Source organism: Neopelma chrysocephalum, unplaced genomic scaffold (assembly GCF_003984885.1).
Source record: "Neopelma chrysocephalum unplaced genomic scaffold, ASM398488v2 Primary Assembly neopelma1_22b, whole genome shotgun sequence".
NCBI classification, from domain to species: Eukaryota; Metazoa; Chordata; class Aves; order Passeriformes; family Pipridae; genus Neopelma; species Neopelma chrysocephalum.
In genome coordinates this window covers 29,532,713-29,552,079 of record NW_020897690.1, presented here as the reverse complement: position 1 = coordinate 29,552,079, position 19,367 = coordinate 29,532,713, and the positions used below count along the sequence as shown (strand labels likewise).

Below are 19,367 nucleotides of genomic sequence, written 5' to 3'. Positions count from 1 at the left end.
TTTATCTCTGTAATACTTCAGTTACTGAATACTGAGACCAAAGCAATAAATACAGACATCAGTCTCCTCATAAAGCTACACTGATTTGTACAATTATGCAAGGTTTTATCTTTCTTCTGATCTGGTAATTGCTGCCCTAAAAGCCTGCAGGAATCATATATCTTGCATGCATTGACTAAGTTTAAGCAAATAAAGATAAGGATGTAATTACAATGAAGTTTTTGAGCCTTCGTTGGGCAAAACTCATTTATGGCAGCAGCAGTTTTATTTGCTAAAATGCTGAAGACGAAGGCACAGAAACCCAGAACTAATGCAATGTCAAACTGTTCCAAAATTTTACATGGTTTTGTGCTAGTATTTGTCTCATTTATTGGTTTTCAAAGTGTTGGGTTTTCAAAGCATTCAGCTCAGAAAGGGTTACATTCACAACTTCACTCTGCAATACACTCTTTCCTTTACAAACCTACCAGAGCCTTTGATACCGGGGCATTGCACACACATCCAGACCAAGTGTTTGTGCCATTTCATACTGATGGTGACTCTTTCCCTGCTCCCTGTGGGGTAAGCAGCTAAAGTTACACTTCCAGAGGAAGCTAATGGTTCGTGCAATCACCTCTTCTATTGCCTAATTTGTTTTTTGATATTTTCACATACTCTGAACAGGCCAAGGACTTCACAGCTGCTGCACCAGTGATTTTCTCTGGAACTAGCCTTCAGGTAGACAGTTATTTTTGTACTCTGAAATACTAAATTGCACACAGAAGTTTCCATTTTGAACACAAGTTTAAGGAAAAGACTTTTATTTGTTGCTTGAAGAAAAAATTAATATACAGGTTGAAGTTACAGAAATTATTGTGCCCCACTCAGAGCTGAGGTTGTACAGGTAAACGTTATAGTACCCAAGAAAAATATGATACAAGCAAATAACCTCCAGAAATAAACACAGAACACTACAGTATGTAATTATATTGGCTCACAGGCACAAGGCTGTGGTACAGTACAAGAGGCTTGTGTATAAAGAGGTAGTGGAAGTCAGTAAATGTAGAATCCTTGTACATAAAGATACACATCAGATATTTCTTGCAGATTATACCCAGTTATCCTCTGGAGAGGTGAAGTATGTTTTGAGGATGATATAGGTTCTGGCCAGAATCTAATGTCATATTGACAGCTTCTGAACTTGCAAAAAGGCACCTAAAATGTCTAATCCCTGGCGCATTTTCATGTTTTCAATAACTAAAATGGCACCAGCCTGTAAATTTTAAAAATCCTCCTCATTGAAAAGCTCTGTTGCAAGTTTTCTGGCTAATGACTGGAAGGGGTTACTTTTGTTTAAATTGCTTAATCCTTTTTCTATTAATAGATGACTATAAACAAATGTTATCTGACCTTCTATTTCACGACAGAACTGGGTAAACTCAGCTGTTCAGGATATGCCTTTTGATGCCTAGAAGTATTTTATTACAGTATTTTCCTAAAGCAATACTTTAGGGGAGGAATAGCTTTGCAAGAACATCCTAGTATATATGCATAAGGAGTGACTGGGTTATTAAGGAGTGACTGGTTATTATGACAGGGGGCTGTTGACACAGAAAAACCCATGTGAAGATGCACACAGGGTTTTCCTGTGCTTTTGGAGACACACATTTCTTCCAAGAGTATTTCTAGTTCTACTCCAATTTCAGAAGATTTCCTCTGTCTATAGTCAAGATTTTCCTCATTTCATTAAAGATAATGTCAATCTCAAGAAAGAAAAATAAATTATGCTCCTACATTTCTCTGGAATTGTTTTAATGGGAAAGGCAGAATCTCAGTCAAAGTTACTAGGAACTCAAAACAGGAGCATTAACTTCCTACATCAAAATCCAACTCATTCAGGAGCAAAGTTTTCATTAACAACAGCAGAAGGTGGTCTGCAAATGCTAAGTTCTCTTTTATGGAGACGCATATCTGCCAAAGAAAAGTATGGTTTGTGTTGGGTTGTGGCGAATAAAGAAAAGAAAAGGATGGTTAGCATTGAAATCCTCTTCTATAACCATGCAGAGCATAGCAATGCCAGCAGTGGCAGCTGCAGCTTCTGTGCCTTCCTCATTCACTTCTACAAAAGCCTTGTGGACAACTTTAGAGAGAAAGAGGTCACGTGCCCCTGACATTCCTGACAAGTCAGCCTTACCACTGTCAAATACATCCAACAAGCCCATAGCAGCTAAATCTGACTTAAGATCATAGCTTTCTTCCAGCTTAAACTTTGGCAAACGCACATTAACATCAGTGGAATATAGATGTTCTGGACATGTCCATTCCTGGAGCTTCTCTAAGGTAAGCTGCTTTTCCAGCTAGAATTAAAAAGACAGAGATCATTACATATCACCAGTGTAGTCTTTCATTTTCAGTAACATTTACAAGGCTTTATTTATAGAACGTTATACAATGGTAAAGCAACTATACAAAAATGACCGTAGCCATATCTTTGATACCTACATATAGATCAAACAAATACTTTTAAAATTAAGTGGAATCAGTGCAGTTTTTACTTTACAAAGTGATGCAGATATTTGCTTCTTGCTGCAACGTACAGAATGGAAAAAGATGCATTGATAGCAACGCAGTCATTGTTGCTGTTGAATCTAACTAAATAGAATTACCTAATTAAAAACAAGCAACAAAAGTCATAATCAGAGCTCAAAGAAGCTGATGTGTTCCTGGTCATTTAATGGAAAACAGTCTCACTACTTCATGGCTGAGAAAATAAAGATTTTCAAAGGCAATGAAAGAAAAGTTCTGCCATTAAAAAACAAACAATCAAGGCAAGTCTATTTTCACAGGTAACCATTTTCAACCCCCCTCATGGTTGAGTGCAGCAAGCCAGAGGACACATGAACACAAGCTAAAAAATCAGAACACAACTCCTCTTCCTCAGGCAGCACATACACGTATTTTTTATTGCTGTGCTAGTAGAGAGTTGTCTAAATATACACCTCATAGGTACAGGGCTCTGAGAACACAGGTTCATTAAGGCTTTAATTTTGAATGCCTGAACTTAAGAATATTGAACAACTCCATGAGCTTAGATGGCTCACCTTCTGCAGTCCAGTAGAGTCATCTTCAATCTCATCAGGTAACAGGATGATCATACTAAGTTCTCTTCCATCGTAAGGCAGCTCTAAAACACGGATCTTCTCTTCACGAATGTACCCAAAATTAAATTTATTTTTCTGATACATCATTTTCACTGTCTTTCTTTCATTCTGGACAGATAAAAGGTAACAAAGTAACAGTTATGGAAGTACTCATTTAAAGAACTGATAGGAAACAAGTAAATTAAAACTGCATTTTTGCATAAATTTTTCCTCCATTATATCAGGTGATTATAAAACTGCTTTTGTCAGACTCCTGCCTGCCTGTTTAATAACAGTTTGCTCTGAAGATACAAGTTTGTACTATATTTGCTTCTCCTTTGGCTTCTATAGCACAGACCTTGCAGGAACTGAATCCATTTCTGTGAGTTGCTGGACCTTTATATTTCTCTAGATGCAAAAATGACCATGTTAAGCAAACAAAGATCAACTCTGTTCAGCATAAAGCAGGTGACTGTATACAGTATCTTGTAAAGCTGTTAACATAACCAGAATACAGAATAAGAAAATGGGGCTTAATCAAAGCATGCTATCGCTTTAGTACTGCTTACCTACCATCACAAACAGTCACAGTTCACAGCTGCTGAACTGCTAGAGGACAGAAATTCTGCTAGGTCCTAATCTATAGGTGAGAACTCTCTCTGACACTATTCCAGTAAGTGAGACAACAAATAGCTTGCTGAATACAGAAAAACACTGAAATCCATAAAAAAATTCTTTCAGGTGAACCGAAAACATTCATTAAAGACTTTGTATTTCTTAATTATTTTATCTATAAGCAAAGCTTCACTTTAGCACCTATATCATTTGACATTTCCATTAGATATACGGTACCAAGACACATCTGTATTACCTTACTTAACTGAAACAGCATGTCAGTGGTGTCAGCTTCTTTAAATTTCTCTGCCCAGTTCCCTTTGAAATAAATAGCGTTCACCAGCACAAGCCTGGTCGAGTTATCAACTGAGCCCTCAGACAGCAGATCAGGGATTTTACCTTCAGACGCAGAAAAAAAAAAAAAAAGGTGACAACAAAATCTTGTAATAAGTTGATGGTATTTAAAAACATATATGAAGAAACTGATGCCATGGGAATACTACAAATATAAAACTCAAGTCCATTCTGTAATAACATATATTTCAGTACCTGTCTCTCTACTTCACCATACTTTTTAACTTTTGAAACAGTTTTTTGATAAGTAATTTGATGAAAACATAATATTTTTGCTTAAACTGTCACATTTGACCCATCATACAAGAACCAGAAAACACCCACATTAAGGATTACTGAATTTAGAAATACGTATACAATACAGACCAAGACTGTCTAAAAAAAATTCTCCAACTCATGAGTATAACTATGTTCAGGCATCTCTCCTGCACTCACAGCCTGAACACACAAAAAAGGAAAACTCTCAGGACTTATGGAATTGTTTAAACATCTTGCTTAGGTAATTTCTGGTTTTGTCAATACATCAAATGAATATCCCAGAGCAGAATTAAACTGTTCTAAAGACAGCAGAGAATAAAGCCTATTCCTGCTCCCAAAGTATGAAATACTGCCAGCTACTTTATTAACCAAAGTAGTTTACCTTCAGTTTTCTGCTCAACCCACTGGTTAATTTCTTTCCTGGCTTCATCACAAGCCTGAAGAAAGTCAACTGTAGCCAAATCAGCTCCATAAAATTTCCGTGTATTAGTCAGGAAATCCTAGATTTTGGAATGATAAGAACAGCTTTCACTGCATGCAGATAAGAAAACATATAATTATCAGATAGATAAGGGGTACTCAAACAGATTGTCACCTGCTCTGAGGTGGGGCTCTAACAGTGCACTGCCTGAGGGGGGTTCTGAGGTTGGCAGGGTTTTTTCTGCTCTTAGAGTAAGCCTCATAGTACACCAGGCACATCTATGGCTGATGGGGTTCTTACTGCAGGTGTTGCAATATTTACCTGTAATTCTCCTGAAACAGGCTCAAGCACAGCTAGAATTAAAAAAACCCTCTCTCAAATAGCTGAAGAGGGATAAAAAATAGCAACCTAGATGCAGACAAAATTATAATTCGCTAGTGAAGAGGCATGTTTTTAAGACATATTGAGCATCCTCTACCAAATAAAGAATGTATTACTTAAATATTTAAGTAATGTGGTACTAGACCAATGAAAATCCTAAAAAGGTGATTGCAACAGAAACAGAACTGCCTGTATCCTAAAAAGCTGCTTGCAACAGAGTAGAATGTTATGATAGTTACTGTAAACTAAAAATTTACACAAGTGATTTTTCTCTTGAGCCTAAGAGCAGCAGAAGCGAACACGCAATGAAAAGGGTTTGCTGTGTAACATCCTTTAGGTGAGATGCACAGATGCCTACAGCTATGAAAATGCATATGCAAGCAGCAATACTTTTGTCAGCGCTCAGTAACATTTAGAAATATGCCTGGAAATGCTTCTACTTCATAAATACTCAAGCAGTTGCATTTTCCCACCAGGTTCCACCACACGCCATCATGTTGTGCACCAGCGTACCGGCAAAAAGCTGTAGGACTTCTCTCCAAAAAGCCGACTGGCAAGTCGTAAGAGATAGGGAGCATTGCTTCTGTTTATATCCATTGTCAGAGTCTGAAATCTTGAATGAATGTCCTCAACTTTGTCAAAATGAAGCGTCTGAAATAAAAGAAATTAACTAGCTGCTGTTAATACTGTCTTAAAAGAATATAGAGTGTATCTGTAGGGTAGGTCTGATCCAGGAGATACGTAGGTTGAAGAAAGAGAAAAGAAGAGGCTGGAAGCTGCTTAGAGACTTCTGTAAACCTCAAAGAACGAATCAAACTGTTTCTTAGTGCTACACAGCCCGTCAGTCACTTGTATTACGCTCCTGGTTTACACACAGTCACAGCTGAAGCTGTTGATCAGAACCCCAAGTCCTGTCTGTATGATGTCTGCATGCTTCTCCATGGACCACTGGGCCCAAGAACTCATTTCCATGTGGCGAATTGAAAAGAGAGATGGTGCCATGGAGACACTTTTGCTTTATTGGTTCCCCCTCTGGCCAAAGAAAACCTGGGGTTTTGCTTTTCAGGAGATACAATCACCACTAGCACAGGTGAGGTCTTGAAAAAACCTGGAACAATTGTCTTTTATAATTTTGTGAAAATATAATTAAATAATAAAATTAATTAAAAATCAAATGCATTACTGAAATTTCTCTTTATCAGTACTTCCTTTTCCAGAGTCAAGCTGTCTGGCCAAGGCTTACAGATACGACAGCACAAGCTGCCAGACCTTCATGAACAGGGAAGGCTAGACCAACCTAGGGACATTCACATTCTAACTTAAACCATGCATTTCACAGTAGGAAGACTGCTATGAAGCAGTCATTGGACTCAAAGGAAAGCCTTCACTTTCTCTCACTGGGTTTTTGGTCAGGCCCTGCTGCCCACCTTACTGCAAGATGTGCTGCACAGATGAATGACTGAGCAAAACATCATGTAGGCAACTTACAATAAAGATATGATCACGGAAACAAATTTCTGTATGCTTGCAAACAGCCCTCAACAATTACTAATCACTGCCTCCTTAATTAGCACTGTGTTCATAAGTAAAGTATTATGGTACAGGAACATGTCCTATTGAGGGTGACTGAGTTGAAACACATTTATTTCCCCCCAAGTTCCTTTTGCATGATTTTTGCTGTCAGTAGGTTTAACCTAGGTGGGGCTGTCAGTCTGATTACATGAAATATGTTTCAAGTCTGTTTGAACAAGGAGGTAGAAAGTAATTTTATTGTCTTGTTGAGTAAGCACAGCACACTCAACAGCATAAAACAGTTCCTCCTAAAGTCCAGAATACAAAGGTGAAATTATTCATAGGCAATGATGACTCCAATGAAAAGTCTCATACGCCCTTTTACAGGCGTTACCCTAACAAAGGTGCAAAAAATAATAGTGAGGAAGTCTCTTTTCCATGCCCTTTTCCATTCCTATGTGCACCATTTTTCACAAGGAAGGTTTTTTAAACTATCCTACCTAATCTAAGGCTATGCTAAGGATAACCATGCAAGCTTAGCTCCTCAGAGATATCTGAGTGCCTAGCTGACTAAGATATCGATACTTGGTAGCATCATCACGTATCATCATAGTTGTTACACTTTAAATATAAAACTATATATTACAATTGTATATTTTACAATGAGCATACTATCAGTGACCTTCTGTGATAAAGTAATAGTTTGTCAAAATCTTTCATAAGGCCTTGCTGCTGAAAATTTTGATCAATTTAAAAGGAGACTGATTAATGTAATTAGTTTCCTACTTCGAGAAATAATAAGTGAAATTAAATGAGCAACAAGGGCCATAGAAGATATAGAGAGGGGGCTCTGGAGCAGGGCAGTCAGAAGATAACTAACTGCAGAAACAAATCTGAGAAAGACTCAGTGTACATGAAAGAAATCTTGCCCTGAGCACATAAAAATAATGCCCTCTTTTCATCTTTCCTGCCCTAAAACACAACCATTTTTAATGTGAATAACATATAATATGAAAGAATTTTATTTATTTGGTTTTTACTAACCTTCAGCACCTGGGCCTCTGTATTACCTTTGGCCCCCAAAAGCACCATGGCCAGAGCAGCAGTGACACTGACAGGAGAGAAGAAAACATTTCCTGTTGGGTTGGCCTCACTAAACCTTCTGAGCAGATCAAGTGCAAATCTGCTGTTGGCATTAGGCAGGTTCTCCATGGTTATAGCTGAAAAATAAAACAATTGATAAGGACCCTGGGAAACACTCTTCAAACACCTTGCCTAACCTTGTGTGACTCAGAGAGTAATGTCTGGATTAAACAGATGGCAGCTGTGTACAGAAACAGCAAGAATATCATTGTCAGTGCATACTCTCCTTAAAAAAAAAAATCAATCACATTGAAAAAGCAGGGGATTTTTTCCACATAAATTGTATATTCCAACCTTTCTTATCACGCTAACTTTAAAGAATCATTGAAAAAACTCCTTGCTTTCAGATCTGAAATTTCAAGTCCGTGTTCTGGCAGGACTGCAAGTTAAAGTCCCTCAGTCTCACAGACCCAGCACATCCCGAGGATCTCACTCCAGCAGCTTTCTCCCAACTCCTCTACCCACATCCTGCACAGAGGACATTCGCAATATCTGCTCAGGGGCATTCAAATTCCTTTCAGCAACCTGCCCGTCTTCATGGCACAAAAACCATGCCTCTGAAAGGTGTTAATCCTGCCAAAGATTCCGTGTACGCTGACCTTCAGCAGCGTAAAACACCGCTGTCTTCTCCAGCCTGCGCTGCCGAGAGCAAGAGAGCTGCCTGCCTGCTGCATCCAGGAACAAACACACCCGACTCCCAAGGGGGCTGGGCGGCCCTAAAGGCTCGGGCAGGGAGAGCGGGGTTCTCAGAGCTGCAGGTGACCTACCGGTCAGCGAAGGCAGAAGCAAAGTGCAGAGCAGACAAAGCGTCAGGACTGACACTGCACGGTCAGAGCAGCGATTCATTTTGGGGAGATGCTCACGAGGAGGCCCTTGGAGCGGGTGAAAGGTGGAAGGGCTGTGTCAGGCACAAAAAAACACCCAAAGGCCACTGGCAGTACTGCTGGATGCTGTACAACTTTCGTGCTCGCCCAGCTCAGATGCCGGCTGCTCTGTGCTTGCTTGCAGCTGGACTGTCGGTGTGGCTGTTTCTGTCCTGGACCAACTGCGTGGAAGGGTTTACACCACAATTTGGGTGTTTCCTGCACAGTCTTTCTACAGGAATTGCAGAATATCACTATTAGCTTCCTCCGACAGACGGATAAACAGCCGGCAGCTCTGCAACGTTCTTATCGAGCTCTATGCTTAAGAACGCCCACTAACATCCCTAAAATTATACAAACCCAAAGCGTACTTTCACTTTCGTTTACTTAGAACTCCGCTCTGCGCAAGCCTTTCACCCAAACCAGCTGTTCTACAGCCCCCATCCAGGCTGCCCAAGAAGCGACCCCCGCGCCGCGGAGACCACACTGCTACGGAAGTGCGGAGGAAATATTTCCCCGTCTCGTCCCGTTACCGCTTCTTTCCTGTAGGATGCTCCGGGGAGATCCACGGAGCCGCACCGCAGCCAAGGGCCGCCTGGCCGCCTACCTGCCGGGGCGGAGGGAGCGGAGCAGGATGGCATGGATCGGAAGGAGCCGAGCCGTGCAGTGACACCGCGGGGACACCCGCGGGGACTCTGCCGGGGCGGGGGGGGGGGGGGGCGGAGCGAGAGGCGGGGCCGCAGGTGTTAGCCCGCGCTCGTCCCGCTGCCCACAGGGGAAGCCTGGCTGTCCCGGCGGAGGAAAGGGGGAGGTCCGGGAGCGGGAATAACCAACAAGCCTCTCCTGCGCGAGCGGTACAGGATCGAGGGGTTTTTAGCCCCATGGGACAAGCGCACCGCGGCCGCTGAGAGAAGCGCGTCTCTGTCTTCCCACCCTGCGTCTCTATTTACGCTCCAAATTTTAGGTCAGTCAGCTTTGCCTTTCCCTCCCCCCCCCCCATATTAAAGAAAGTAAAACCATGGAGAGTTTTCTTCGGCTTATCGCGATCTTTGATCTCCAACAGCCCTCGATCTGGCCACCAGAACACAATGCCTGTATTGGTTTCGGGTGCACAGCACCAGCCCTTTAACTGGAGTGCATGACATGCGTCCTGGTGACAAAACTGTTCGGTGTCACGACCCTGCTCTTAGAATAATGCTTTTACATTCTTCATCTGAGACAGCTGGGTTACTGTGCATGGAATTAAGGGTAGGGCCATCTAGCACCTTTTGGATGATGACCACCAAGCCTTGATTTGAAGCTGTGCACAAAAACAAGAGGCAGCGCTGCACTCCTGCCCAGAAACAACTGATTGCTTAGGGAACCCTTTGCCGGAAGCCTTGCAAGGCTAACCCCTTCACTTCATGGCAACCCAGTTAAGCACCTCAGGTTTCAAAATCCAGAAAAATCTCATGTTTAACAATGAATAAGAAACAAGCTACATAGAAGCAAGTAATACTATCAAAGAAAAACTGGGGTTTTTTTATTCATAAAACTGATTTTTAAAAATGCACAATTTATGGTTGAAAAAAAGGAACAGAGTCTTACAGTGCTTTTATTATTTCAGGAACAGGAAGCGCAAAACACAGCCCTGTGTCAGGAAACTGTTTCAGCTCTATCGTTGGTATTATACCATTAAACTACATTCTTTGTTAAAGGACTAGAACCAGGAGAAAGATAATAAACCCATGGACACTAAAAGTCAAGTCAAGGACAGGAGAAGCCTTCACTGAGCAAGTGAGTGTTATTTCTTTCAGCAAGAACCTCTGCACACAGGTGCACAGGGAGAGAGGGGTTTTACATGGCACTTGCTGTGGAGCTCTAAGCAGCTCTGTTATTCTTGCCAAGCCCCAGATCAAGACCACAGAAGAGGGTTCAGGCACAGCTCCAAGAGGCAATTAGTGCAAAAGGAGTCACCCTATTCTAGAGAAATCTTTATTGTGTAAGGGCCCCTATCCTGCCAAGACATCTCCTCTTTAGGGAGAGCAAAACCTGCCACAGAACAAAATGCTGGAAGATTTGTTGTGCCGGATGAAGAAGAGGAAGGGATGATCAGCAGTGAAATCCGGAACGATCATTGCACAGCGCATCATCATTATTGCAGCTGTGGCAGCAGCTGCTTCAGTGCCTTCTTCATTGACTTCCACAAAGGACTTGTGAACCACTTCGGAGAGCACCAGCTCATTGCCAGATGACATTCCCGAGAAGTCTGCCTTCCCCACGTCAAATGCATCAGGCATTCCCATGCTGCTCAGAATGGGTTTCAGATCATAATTTTCTTCCAGCTTAAATCTGGGTAAAGACACCCTCACCTCTGTAGAGTCCATCATTTCAGGATTGATCCAATCTATCAGCTTCTCATACGTAAGTTCTCTTTCCAGCTAAAGAAAAACCCCAAATTTATTTAGTTACAGTGAGAAGCGAGTCAGTGTTGCACAAGCAAAAGAAGTGATTACTGGATTTGCTTACATAGCGCAGAACATGCATCTTTTTTACAGTGGTGTCGAGTGTCTCAAGCCAAAAGTGCAAGTTATGCTTCTTACTACAGACTACGGCCCCAGCCAAGATCATTCCCATATGCTTTTTTGGTAGGGACAATAGGGATTAATCCTTTCCATGTCATGTTTACTTTTACAGAACATGTTAGGATTGTTGGGGTTTTTTTACATTTTTACATATGGGAAGCAATGGCACTGGAGCTGCTGGCCAAGTCCCAAAGAAACTGAACTCAGTTCTTCTGTCTCTTAACCAATGGTTCCTCCTTCAGGTCGACAGGGAACGAAAAAGTCTGCTCATAAGGCCCTTCACCATCAGTGACAGAAAACCTTATTAATAAACTTGTCCAGATCACAAAATACTCCAAACTTGTATCCCATCTCCAACAGAAGAGATCCTACCCTCTCCTATGAGCCTATTTCCAGGTGGTGTGCCATAGATCATCTGCCAGCTGCTCAGAATAGAAGATCTACAGGACAAGCCACAGGACTTCCTAAGAGGCCACCCAAATTCCCTCTCTCCACTTATGATGCTCACCATACCACGCCTTCACCATAACCACAGCTGACCTCTGCTCCTGAGGAGGGTCAGATTTTCTTCCAGAGCCTCTGGCTAAGGAGGCAGCATCCAGCTTGAGCAGCAGTGACACCAGCTGGGCCAGTCACTTTGGGGGCATGGAAGTGTAGGACATTTCAGATGGCATTGAGCATCAGTGACAGAATAGCTCTAGAACCAAACTGAGGTCTGTGCTACACCAGACTTTCTTCCCTGGAAGGATACAGGCTGTCTTTGCATTCAGCTCAACAACTTACTCTTTCCAAGCCTGTGGATCCATCCTGGATTGCATCAGGGAGCAGGATGATCATGCTGAGTTCATTACCAACATACGGCAGCTCAAGGATTTTGGTCTGGAAGTCCCCAATATAGGTCATGTTAAATCTATCCTTCTTGAACATCATCTGCACAGGCTTGGTCTCATTCTAAAAATTAAGAGATGTCATCAGTTAGTGCTGAGCTACTGTGCTGGTCTCAAAATACAGAGCAGGCAGCCAGTTACTCAGGGTTTTTGAGAATTTGACCAAAGAGAACTAATCCCACACCACAGACTACAGACACAGCACTGTCTTCTGTAAATCACTAAGATTCACTGAGATTTAATTTTTAATTACTAAGGTAGAAATCTCTGTGAAGATTCCTTTTAAGAAATATGGCAAATATGTATCCTTGCCCTTTTCCTCCCTGAAGAACTAGTGACAAGCCCTGAACAGAGCTGGTAAGAAGCAGGGGCCATGTTCCTCGCTCTAAATGAATAAAAGTAATTTCAACATATATACTTTCATTTTTAGTCCATGTGGTTCCAAGTACTACAAAAAAGAAGAATTAAAATATTTTAAAATTATACTAAAAATACCAAGAAAGTGAGAGCATTATTTTGAATCCTTACAAGTCATAAGCATAGTAAGGAGGGGAGAGATTTTCATTTTCTGCTATCTCATTCCATTTCCACATGGACCAACAGCTACTACTGTTCAAATCATTTTTTTCCTCCTTTTCAGTCTCATAGCTGCAGTAGGTAGTATGGGGTGAGCAGTAACATTCCCTGTTGAAAAAGTGGTATTAACCATTTCAAGCATTCTTGGATATATTTCACCACTGGGGGAGGGACACTTCCAAGTCAGCCATCAGGGCTTCTGTTCTGCATAATGCTTCTTTGAAGCAGGTGAGTTAAGGAAGGCATGTTAGCAGTTCTGGTTCCTGACACCGGAGGCCAACCCAGAGGTGGAGGGGATCCTGAGGGGCAGCCATGGCCTGCTCATGACAGTAGCCAAGCCTTCCTCACTAGCCCTGATCTGCTTCTAAAAGCAAGACAGTATAACCTGCAGGTCTTCACAGGAGATTTTTCTCCCATTTATTTTGGATCAGTTCACTGGTAGAAACGCAGCAAAAAAACACTGAGTGAAGAAGACTTAGATATACAAATTTCTGGATGCGTATAAGTGCTCTTTTCTGCCTAAAACCTAAAGAAAAAAATATTCTTCTGATCAACTCCAGTTTTAGGCTGAAATAATCAAGTTCACTAATTCTGTGAAATTGTTCATGACACTGAAATAACCTGACAACTTTGCTCAAGTGTTCTCTCCTCATCACTTCTGAGTCCTGTCATTACGTAGAGGGGTAACTTTCTCAAACAAAGAAGGGTTAAAGGAAAAAAGGAGAGAGAGAATGAAAGAAATACTTGCTATAATAAACTTTCTAGTAATTATGGGAAACTTCACAGAAACTCAACCAAGCAAGTGTCCATAGGAAAGGGAGGGGGCATAAGGAATTTCATACAGCCTAACCAAGGTCACCCTGCTGGAATGTTTTTTCTTCAGAATGCTCTGTGTTCATTTCAGATTAACTGCATATTCTCATCATTTCAGCACATCATACCTTGTTAATCTGAAATGGCCTTTCTGTGGTTCTCTCTTTGTTGAACTGCTTTTCCCAGTTGCCTTTGAAATAGATGGCATTCACCAACACAAGTCTGGTCAGGGAATCAAGAATCCCCTCCGCCAACAGGTTCTGAATTTTACCTTTATGATACAGATAAACAACATTTAAGAGTCGGACACATATCTAATTATTATCCAGTAAACTATCGACTCTGCAATTAATACACAATAGAGAAGAGAATTATGTACCACACAGAGCAGGAGCTCAACAGTTGGGTTGTTTTAATCCACAACCTTATATCCTGAAATAGCTGTTTACCCAAGCCATGGCCACCATGAAATACAACAGGGCACTTTGCAAAGCACTCACCTTCAGTCCTTTCCTCTACCCAGCCATTGATTTGTTTTCTGGAATCCTCCCAAGCATTCATGAAGTCAGTCGGTTCCAGCCCAGCGTGGTAGGATTCCTGACTCAACTCTATAAATGACTAACAGGGACATGCACAACTGGTTTGCAGCAATAGATTTGACTCTCATTCAGACACGCAGCATTCTTAAATACACCAAGAAATTCTGCCGACTTTCCTCCACCAGCTTCACATAGAACAATTAAAGTTCTGACTGACACTTATAAGATTTATACAAACTATTTGAACTAGGAATTGTCCCCTGTATATTTTTAAGTCAAATGGCTTATTTACTGTGCTACAAACCTCTATGTAACTTCCCCGACAAATGAAGTGGCTGGTGTTTTTTTTGTTTTTATTTATGCTTCAGTGAGATAAAATATGGTTTGTTTATAAGACTTCTGCTAAGAGATACATCATCCATTTGTCCCACAGCCAAACATATAAATGGATCACAAAACTCAGACAATGGAGAGACTGACAGATTTTACCCTATTGTGCAACATTCAGGGTATCTGAAAGGAGATTCTCCACCAAGTTCAGATACCAGGCTCTGGGATCATCTATTGCATTGCTAGTCCTCAGCTCAGAAAATTTGGAAACCAGAGCCCAAAGCCTGTCTTTGACCTCCAAATGAAACAGGTAGCAAGTACATTATACTAAGAAATGCCACACATTTAATGGTCACTTACTGAGAGAAACTCAAACGTCTTTTCCCCATAAAGCCGGTTTGCAGTTCTCAGGATGTATTTGGTGTTTGGATCGTTAATTTCAGAGAGAAGGGATTGATACCCATTGTGAGCATCCTCAGCTTTGTTCAGAGAAAGCACCTGCACAAAGACAACATCTTCAGTGGTTGCACAAGTAATAAATTAAGGAGCAGAAGAGTCAGCAGTATTGAGTTTTCTTCCCTCGGGTCAAGCACTGGAGGATCACAGAATGGCTGAGGTGGGAAGCGATCTCTGAAGATCAGAGTATGACCCCATGCCAACCCCGAAAATCTATAGCCAGCGGCCAAGGACTGTGTCCAGATGGACTCTGAATAACTCCAATATGGCAAATATATGATTTTGGAGAAATTTTTATAGATTTAAATAGTAACAGTATAGGAGGTTACAATCCTCTTCCACTTTACAAAAGAGGCAAACATCGTAACACAAATGATTGATTGTTCATTTCATACTGCCAGTTCATATGTAAAACATATACCATCAGGTATTTGCCAACTGAACAAGTTTAAAAAGAAAAAAGTTAACCAAGGTGCAGGTACCACTTTGACATGTAGACAGCACAGATTTTTTAAATTTTTCTTTTTACGTGCCTGGCTACATTTTGAAAATATATATCATCTGACAATAAGAGCAGACAAGAAAGCAGAAGGCAATATTACACATAGCTAGAGATTCATGAAACCAACAAAAAAAATCCAGAAAAGAAACTAGATACTTTTAAATTACATATGGAAAGATCTGTCTCAAAAAAAAAAATCAAAAACCACACACACAAAACAAAACCCCGAAACCCAACAAAACCCTCTTAATTTCATACTGAAAGAAGCTCCCCCTAATGAAAACGTGTTTTGCTTACACACACACCAAAGGAAGAGTTCTGTTCTTATAGAGCAGAGTGACAACCCTAGCTTAGGAGAAGTACACATCACAGACTATAAGACATGTCTGTTGCTCATATGCTCCCATCACATTCAATCCACTAAGTTTATTTTCACCTACCTTTGTTATTTGGGCTTCGGTGTTACCTCTTGAACCCAGTAAAACCATAGACAAAGCAGAAGAAATACTAAGAGGGGAAAAGAATAAATTCTGACCACTTTTCTTCTCACACAGCTTTCTTAAGAGGTCCAGGGCAAAAGTGGTATTTGCTGCACACAGGCTTTCCATGGTTTCGAACCTGGCAGATAAAACACAGAACAAGAATGGATCAAATTTATTTGAACACAAAAAAGCTGTTTCTGTCTTTCACATTTCCCAACATAAACTAGTCAGCAAATGTCATCGTTAGGCTGGAAAATTATCACCTCACTGCAGTAATGATTTGGTGGCACAAGCACCTTAAACCCCATACAACTCACTTGACTTATTTTAGGGATTTACTGTCTGCTTTTGTATTTCAATCCCATACCTACGTAATATTACATCTTTTGAGATGATCAGGCACAACAGGATTTCGATCAGAACTCACTGAAAGAAAGCTCTCTCGACTTCACAGAGAAAATGATTTGCCTTTATACAAACACCAGACCAAAAAGTTAGACATCAGAATGGCCAAATTACAAACTCTTACCTTCTCTAAGTCTACAGATCTTCAGTAGTACCTTCGGCTTACTCCTCCGTGTGCACGCTGTGTTTTAAACAGCTGGGCTGGGAGAAGTCAGCAGAATGACTTGTCCTACAAGATAAAAAAGGAAAGAAAAAAAAATTAATTTCATCAGCATGACAGATTACTGCAATTTCCTACTGTAGTATAAAGAAAAAAATCAAAGTCCATTTCAGTCCCATTTTATTGCCTACAACACGGAAACACACACAGTAAAAAACTTGGTGCCTGTCATCCTCATCATCTCTGTAGGTAGTTAACTTGAGATTAAACCACACACCTATAAAAAGAGCAATAAATACTAGAACGCTGAGTTAACCACAGATAAGTATCATGAATCGTAAGATTGTAGCTGGTGTTAAATATCTCTGTGTTTTGTTCGTCCCTTAAGGCAGGGCCTACTGTTGATACGTTGCCAAAAAATACAAAACCAACACCTTATTCATACTACTGATTCATTATCTCAGATAACTAGGTGAAAAGTGCAAGTTTCTGCATGCATGGTTTTCCACCCAAGAAAATTTCTTGCTAGGAGCTTCACTATAAGCAGTAGCAATTTTCTCCTGCTTCTCTTCTCCCATAACTGAAAAAAACGTCAACCAAACAAAAAAACCAAGCAAGCTTAGATGGAAAGAATCCTCCATTTGTGTCTGAAACATGTAACTTAAGTACTTTATAGCTTAAGTAGGACACACACAGTGTTCATGTTAGTTACAGTGAAAACTGGAATCTTCCTAATATCCCAATATCTGCAGATTGCTAGCAATAAAGTTTTTTGACCTCCAGGTCAAAGCACACAGGAATAGTGACAGCAGTAAGCAGTTATTTCCTAGAAAGTTTCTGCAGGGCTTCCATGACAAGCAAGAATTTACAGACAAAAGGACGCAACTCACACTTATTTGCCTGCTTCAAAACCAGCGCATTTAACCAAATTATAAGTAATATTGCAACAGCTGGGACACACAGCTAGGAGTTATATCTGCGCAGTTAACTATGCTTTCTCTGCAGGTCAGGAATACCAACACAACTACTGACATCCCTCCCATCAGAGCAGTTTTGGAGACAACACACAATGACTGCACTTTAAGGAACTTATGATATAAGTACATATTTGTCACTCAATTGTAAACTGTTTGCAGCAAAACCCTCGGTGATCAGAAGGTTTGCTGACAGCAACTCATTCCTCACTCTGGTCTCCCCGTGGGCTCTGCAGGTCAGCAGTAAGGCACTCGTGCCGATGCTCGTTTCTGCATGCCTGGACCCTGTGTGTTCCTGCCAGTATGAATTTGAAGCATTTGTTTCAGCAATCAACACCTATGCTTTAGGACAGTCCTTAGTGGCGGTCTGAAAAATAAAAGCTAAAACGATCCCAGTCGGGGAAACTGGAATACTTTGTTGGGCACGAGAACACAATTTAAAGGCATCTCTGGCTGGACATGTTAATGAAGGGGGCGGTGCTATGTCAATTGGGGAGTTACACAAATTTTTGCTACAGTTCCCAAATAGTTAATTTTTCCTCTAGTAGGATTACATGGGGGATAGAGGGATTACAGGGGTTTAGACATGATTTTAACAATCATCTCAAAAAGTCCTTTCTTAATTCTTCTTGGAGCCAGGTTTATATCTCCGGGTTGCACATTAGCAGGTCTCAGGACAGGGGTCCAAACTTCTTGAATCACGAGGAGTTTGCCAGCCTTGTTTTCCAAGGTTTGTGATTCAGCTTCACCGAGCCTCCTTTTGCTGAGAGCTGGCTTTTGTCTCCTTCAGTCCTTATGGACCAAAAAGCTGTATCTAGGTTAGACAGCACATGCTGCAATGCAGGGCCATGGGGGAACCCGGTCAGAGCAGGGTGCAGCTCTTCTCCAGCCTGCAGCCCAAGAGACATTTCCCACGAAGACTGTGACGTGGATCACTGTCCAGTGTACAAGGACCTTCCCCACCTTCTGTCAGCTGCCTCAGAGGAGCCACAAGCCGACTATTTCAAACACAGAGAAAACTGCGTCTGCAGTATGGACACTCCTTTTCCCACCCTCTGAACCAAAGCAAGCTTCCTTGAGGAACAGGGCTTCATTTCAGGATTTGGAGAGTTGGGAGCAATGTTAAAACATCTGCAGGGTAAGACCGCTGACAGTTCCTGGTAATGGCTCTTCCCAAGACACCTGTCCAGGGGCGGGCGGTGGGATGCGTGGGATGACACAGCCCATCCCCGCCAGCTCTTGGCCCCTGTGCCTCAGCAGGAGTGGAGAGGGGCAGGGAGGAGCCTGACACTGTCCCAGCAAGCTGAGGCACAAGAAGCCCAGGGTTGGCACTCCCTGGGGCGAAGAGTCCCTCCTCCACCCCCGCCCCCGTCCCGGGCTTGGCACCGCAGGGCAGACGTTTGAGCTCGGCATCGCCGCGGTGCCCCCGGCGCTCCCACACACAAGAAGCGCTCCCAGCGCTCTGCCGCGGCTCCAGCTGGCAAGAAGCAGCAGTGTGTAGGGAACGTCCCGAAAAAGAAAAAAGAAAACCACAAGGAAAGCAATGCCGTACAGCGCTACTTTTTTTTTTTTTTTTAAGAAAAAAAAGGAGGGGGGAAGGAGGAAAAAAAAAAAGGGAAAACAAAAAACCTAAAACCAACAAACACAAGCGCAAGCTTCCCGCAGAAAACCTTCAGGCCAACGGAGCCGCCCCACTCACCCCGCCGGCCTCCGCGCTCCCTTTTCTCGGCAGCACAGCCGAGCAGAGGGAACGGAGCGCGGCCCCTCCCGGGATTCAGGCGGCAGCAGCGACACTCCACCTTGGCCGCGCGAACAGCGAGGCGCCGCAGCCCCTCCCGACAAAATGGCGGCCGTACGCCGTGTCTGTGTGCCCTGAGAGCCGCCCCGCTCCGTGCCCTTGCAGCCGGTGATTTTCCATCTCTGCCTCCCTCTCGTGGCAGAGCGTACAGAAAACACCCCCAGTCCGTGAATGGTTAATTATTATTATTGTTATTTATTTGTGAAGCAGGGGTG

At 42.1% G+C, this 19,367-nt stretch overlaps 2 protein-coding genes across 6 annotated transcripts; both read right to left on the bottom strand.

The window, feature by feature from the left end:
• Positions 1 to 770: 770 nt before the first annotated feature.
• On the bottom strand, positions 771 to 9,362 carry LOC113967166 (leukocyte elastase inhibitor-like). 4 transcript variants are annotated; one of them, XM_027682562.1, is made up of 7 exons: positions 9,274 to 9,362; positions 7,705 to 7,880; positions 5,662 to 5,799; positions 4,729 to 4,846; positions 3,991 to 4,133; positions 3,081 to 3,248; positions 771 to 2,336 (listed from the first exon to the last, which is right to left on the bottom strand). In XM_027682562.1, exons 1-7 carry the CDS (start codon positions 9,305 to 9,307, stop codon positions 1,935 to 1,937), a joined length of 1,179 nt encoding a protein of 392 aa, XP_027538363.1. In that variant the 5' UTR covers positions 9,308 to 9,362; the 3' UTR covers positions 771 to 1,934. The 4 variants fall into 4 exon arrangements, with proteins under 4 accessions (XP_027538363.1, XP_027538345.1, XP_027538354.1 ...); XM_027682544.1 differs by lacking the exon at positions 9,274 to 9,362 and adding an exon at positions 8,403 to 9,222; XM_027682553.1 differs by lacking the exon at positions 9,274 to 9,362 and adding an exon at positions 8,571 to 9,222.
• Positions 9,363 to 10,626: 1,264 nt separating this feature from the next.
• On the bottom strand, positions 10,627 to 19,177 carry LOC113967182 (serpin B6-like). 2 transcript variants are annotated; one of them, XM_027682583.1, is made up of 8 exons: positions 19,054 to 19,177; positions 16,345 to 16,449; positions 15,774 to 15,951; positions 14,736 to 14,873; positions 14,007 to 14,124; positions 13,635 to 13,777; positions 12,014 to 12,181; positions 10,627 to 11,086 (listed from the first exon to the last, which is right to left on the bottom strand). In XM_027682583.1, the coding sequence occupies exons 3-8, from the start codon at positions 15,939 to 15,941 to the stop codon at positions 10,682 to 10,684; spliced, it is 1,140 nt and encodes a 379-aa protein (XP_027538384.1). In that variant the 5' UTR covers positions 15,942 to 15,951; positions 16,345 to 16,449; positions 19,054 to 19,177; the 3' UTR covers positions 10,627 to 10,681. The 2 variants fall into 2 exon arrangements, with proteins under 2 accessions (XP_027538384.1, XP_027538390.1); XM_027682589.1 differs by having other exon boundaries at positions 16,376 to 16,449.
• Positions 19,178 to 19,367: the final 190 nt, after the last annotated feature.

Excerpts from the sequence above, each read along its gene's own strand:
- LOC113967166 (XM_027682544.1), bottom strand. The coding sequence starts at position 8,649 with ATGAATCGCTGCTCTGACCGTGCAGTGTCAGTCCTGACGCTTTGTCTG. Across the intron at positions 7,881-8,402 it reads GGTGTTTTACGCTGCTGAAG|CTATAACCATGGAGAACCTG; the intron begins GTCAGCGTACAC and ends TTTATTTTTCAG. Across the intron at positions 5,800-7,704 it reads CAGAGGCCCAGGTGCTGAAG|ACGCTTCATTTTGACAAAGT; the intron begins GTTAGTAAAAAC and ends CTTTTATTTCAG.
- LOC113967182 (XM_027682583.1), bottom strand. The coding sequence starts at position 15,941 with ATGGAAAGCCTGTGTGCAGCAAATACCACTTTTGCCCTGGACCTCTTA. Across the intron at positions 14,125-14,735 it reads AGACGTTTGAGTTTCTCTCA|TCATTTATAGAGTTGAGTCA; the intron begins GTAAGTGACCAT and ends TGTCCCTGTTAG. Across the intron at positions 12,182-13,634 it reads GGCCATTTCAGATTAACAAG|AATGAGACCAAGCCTGTGCA; the intron begins GTATGATGTGCT and ends CTTAATTTTTAG.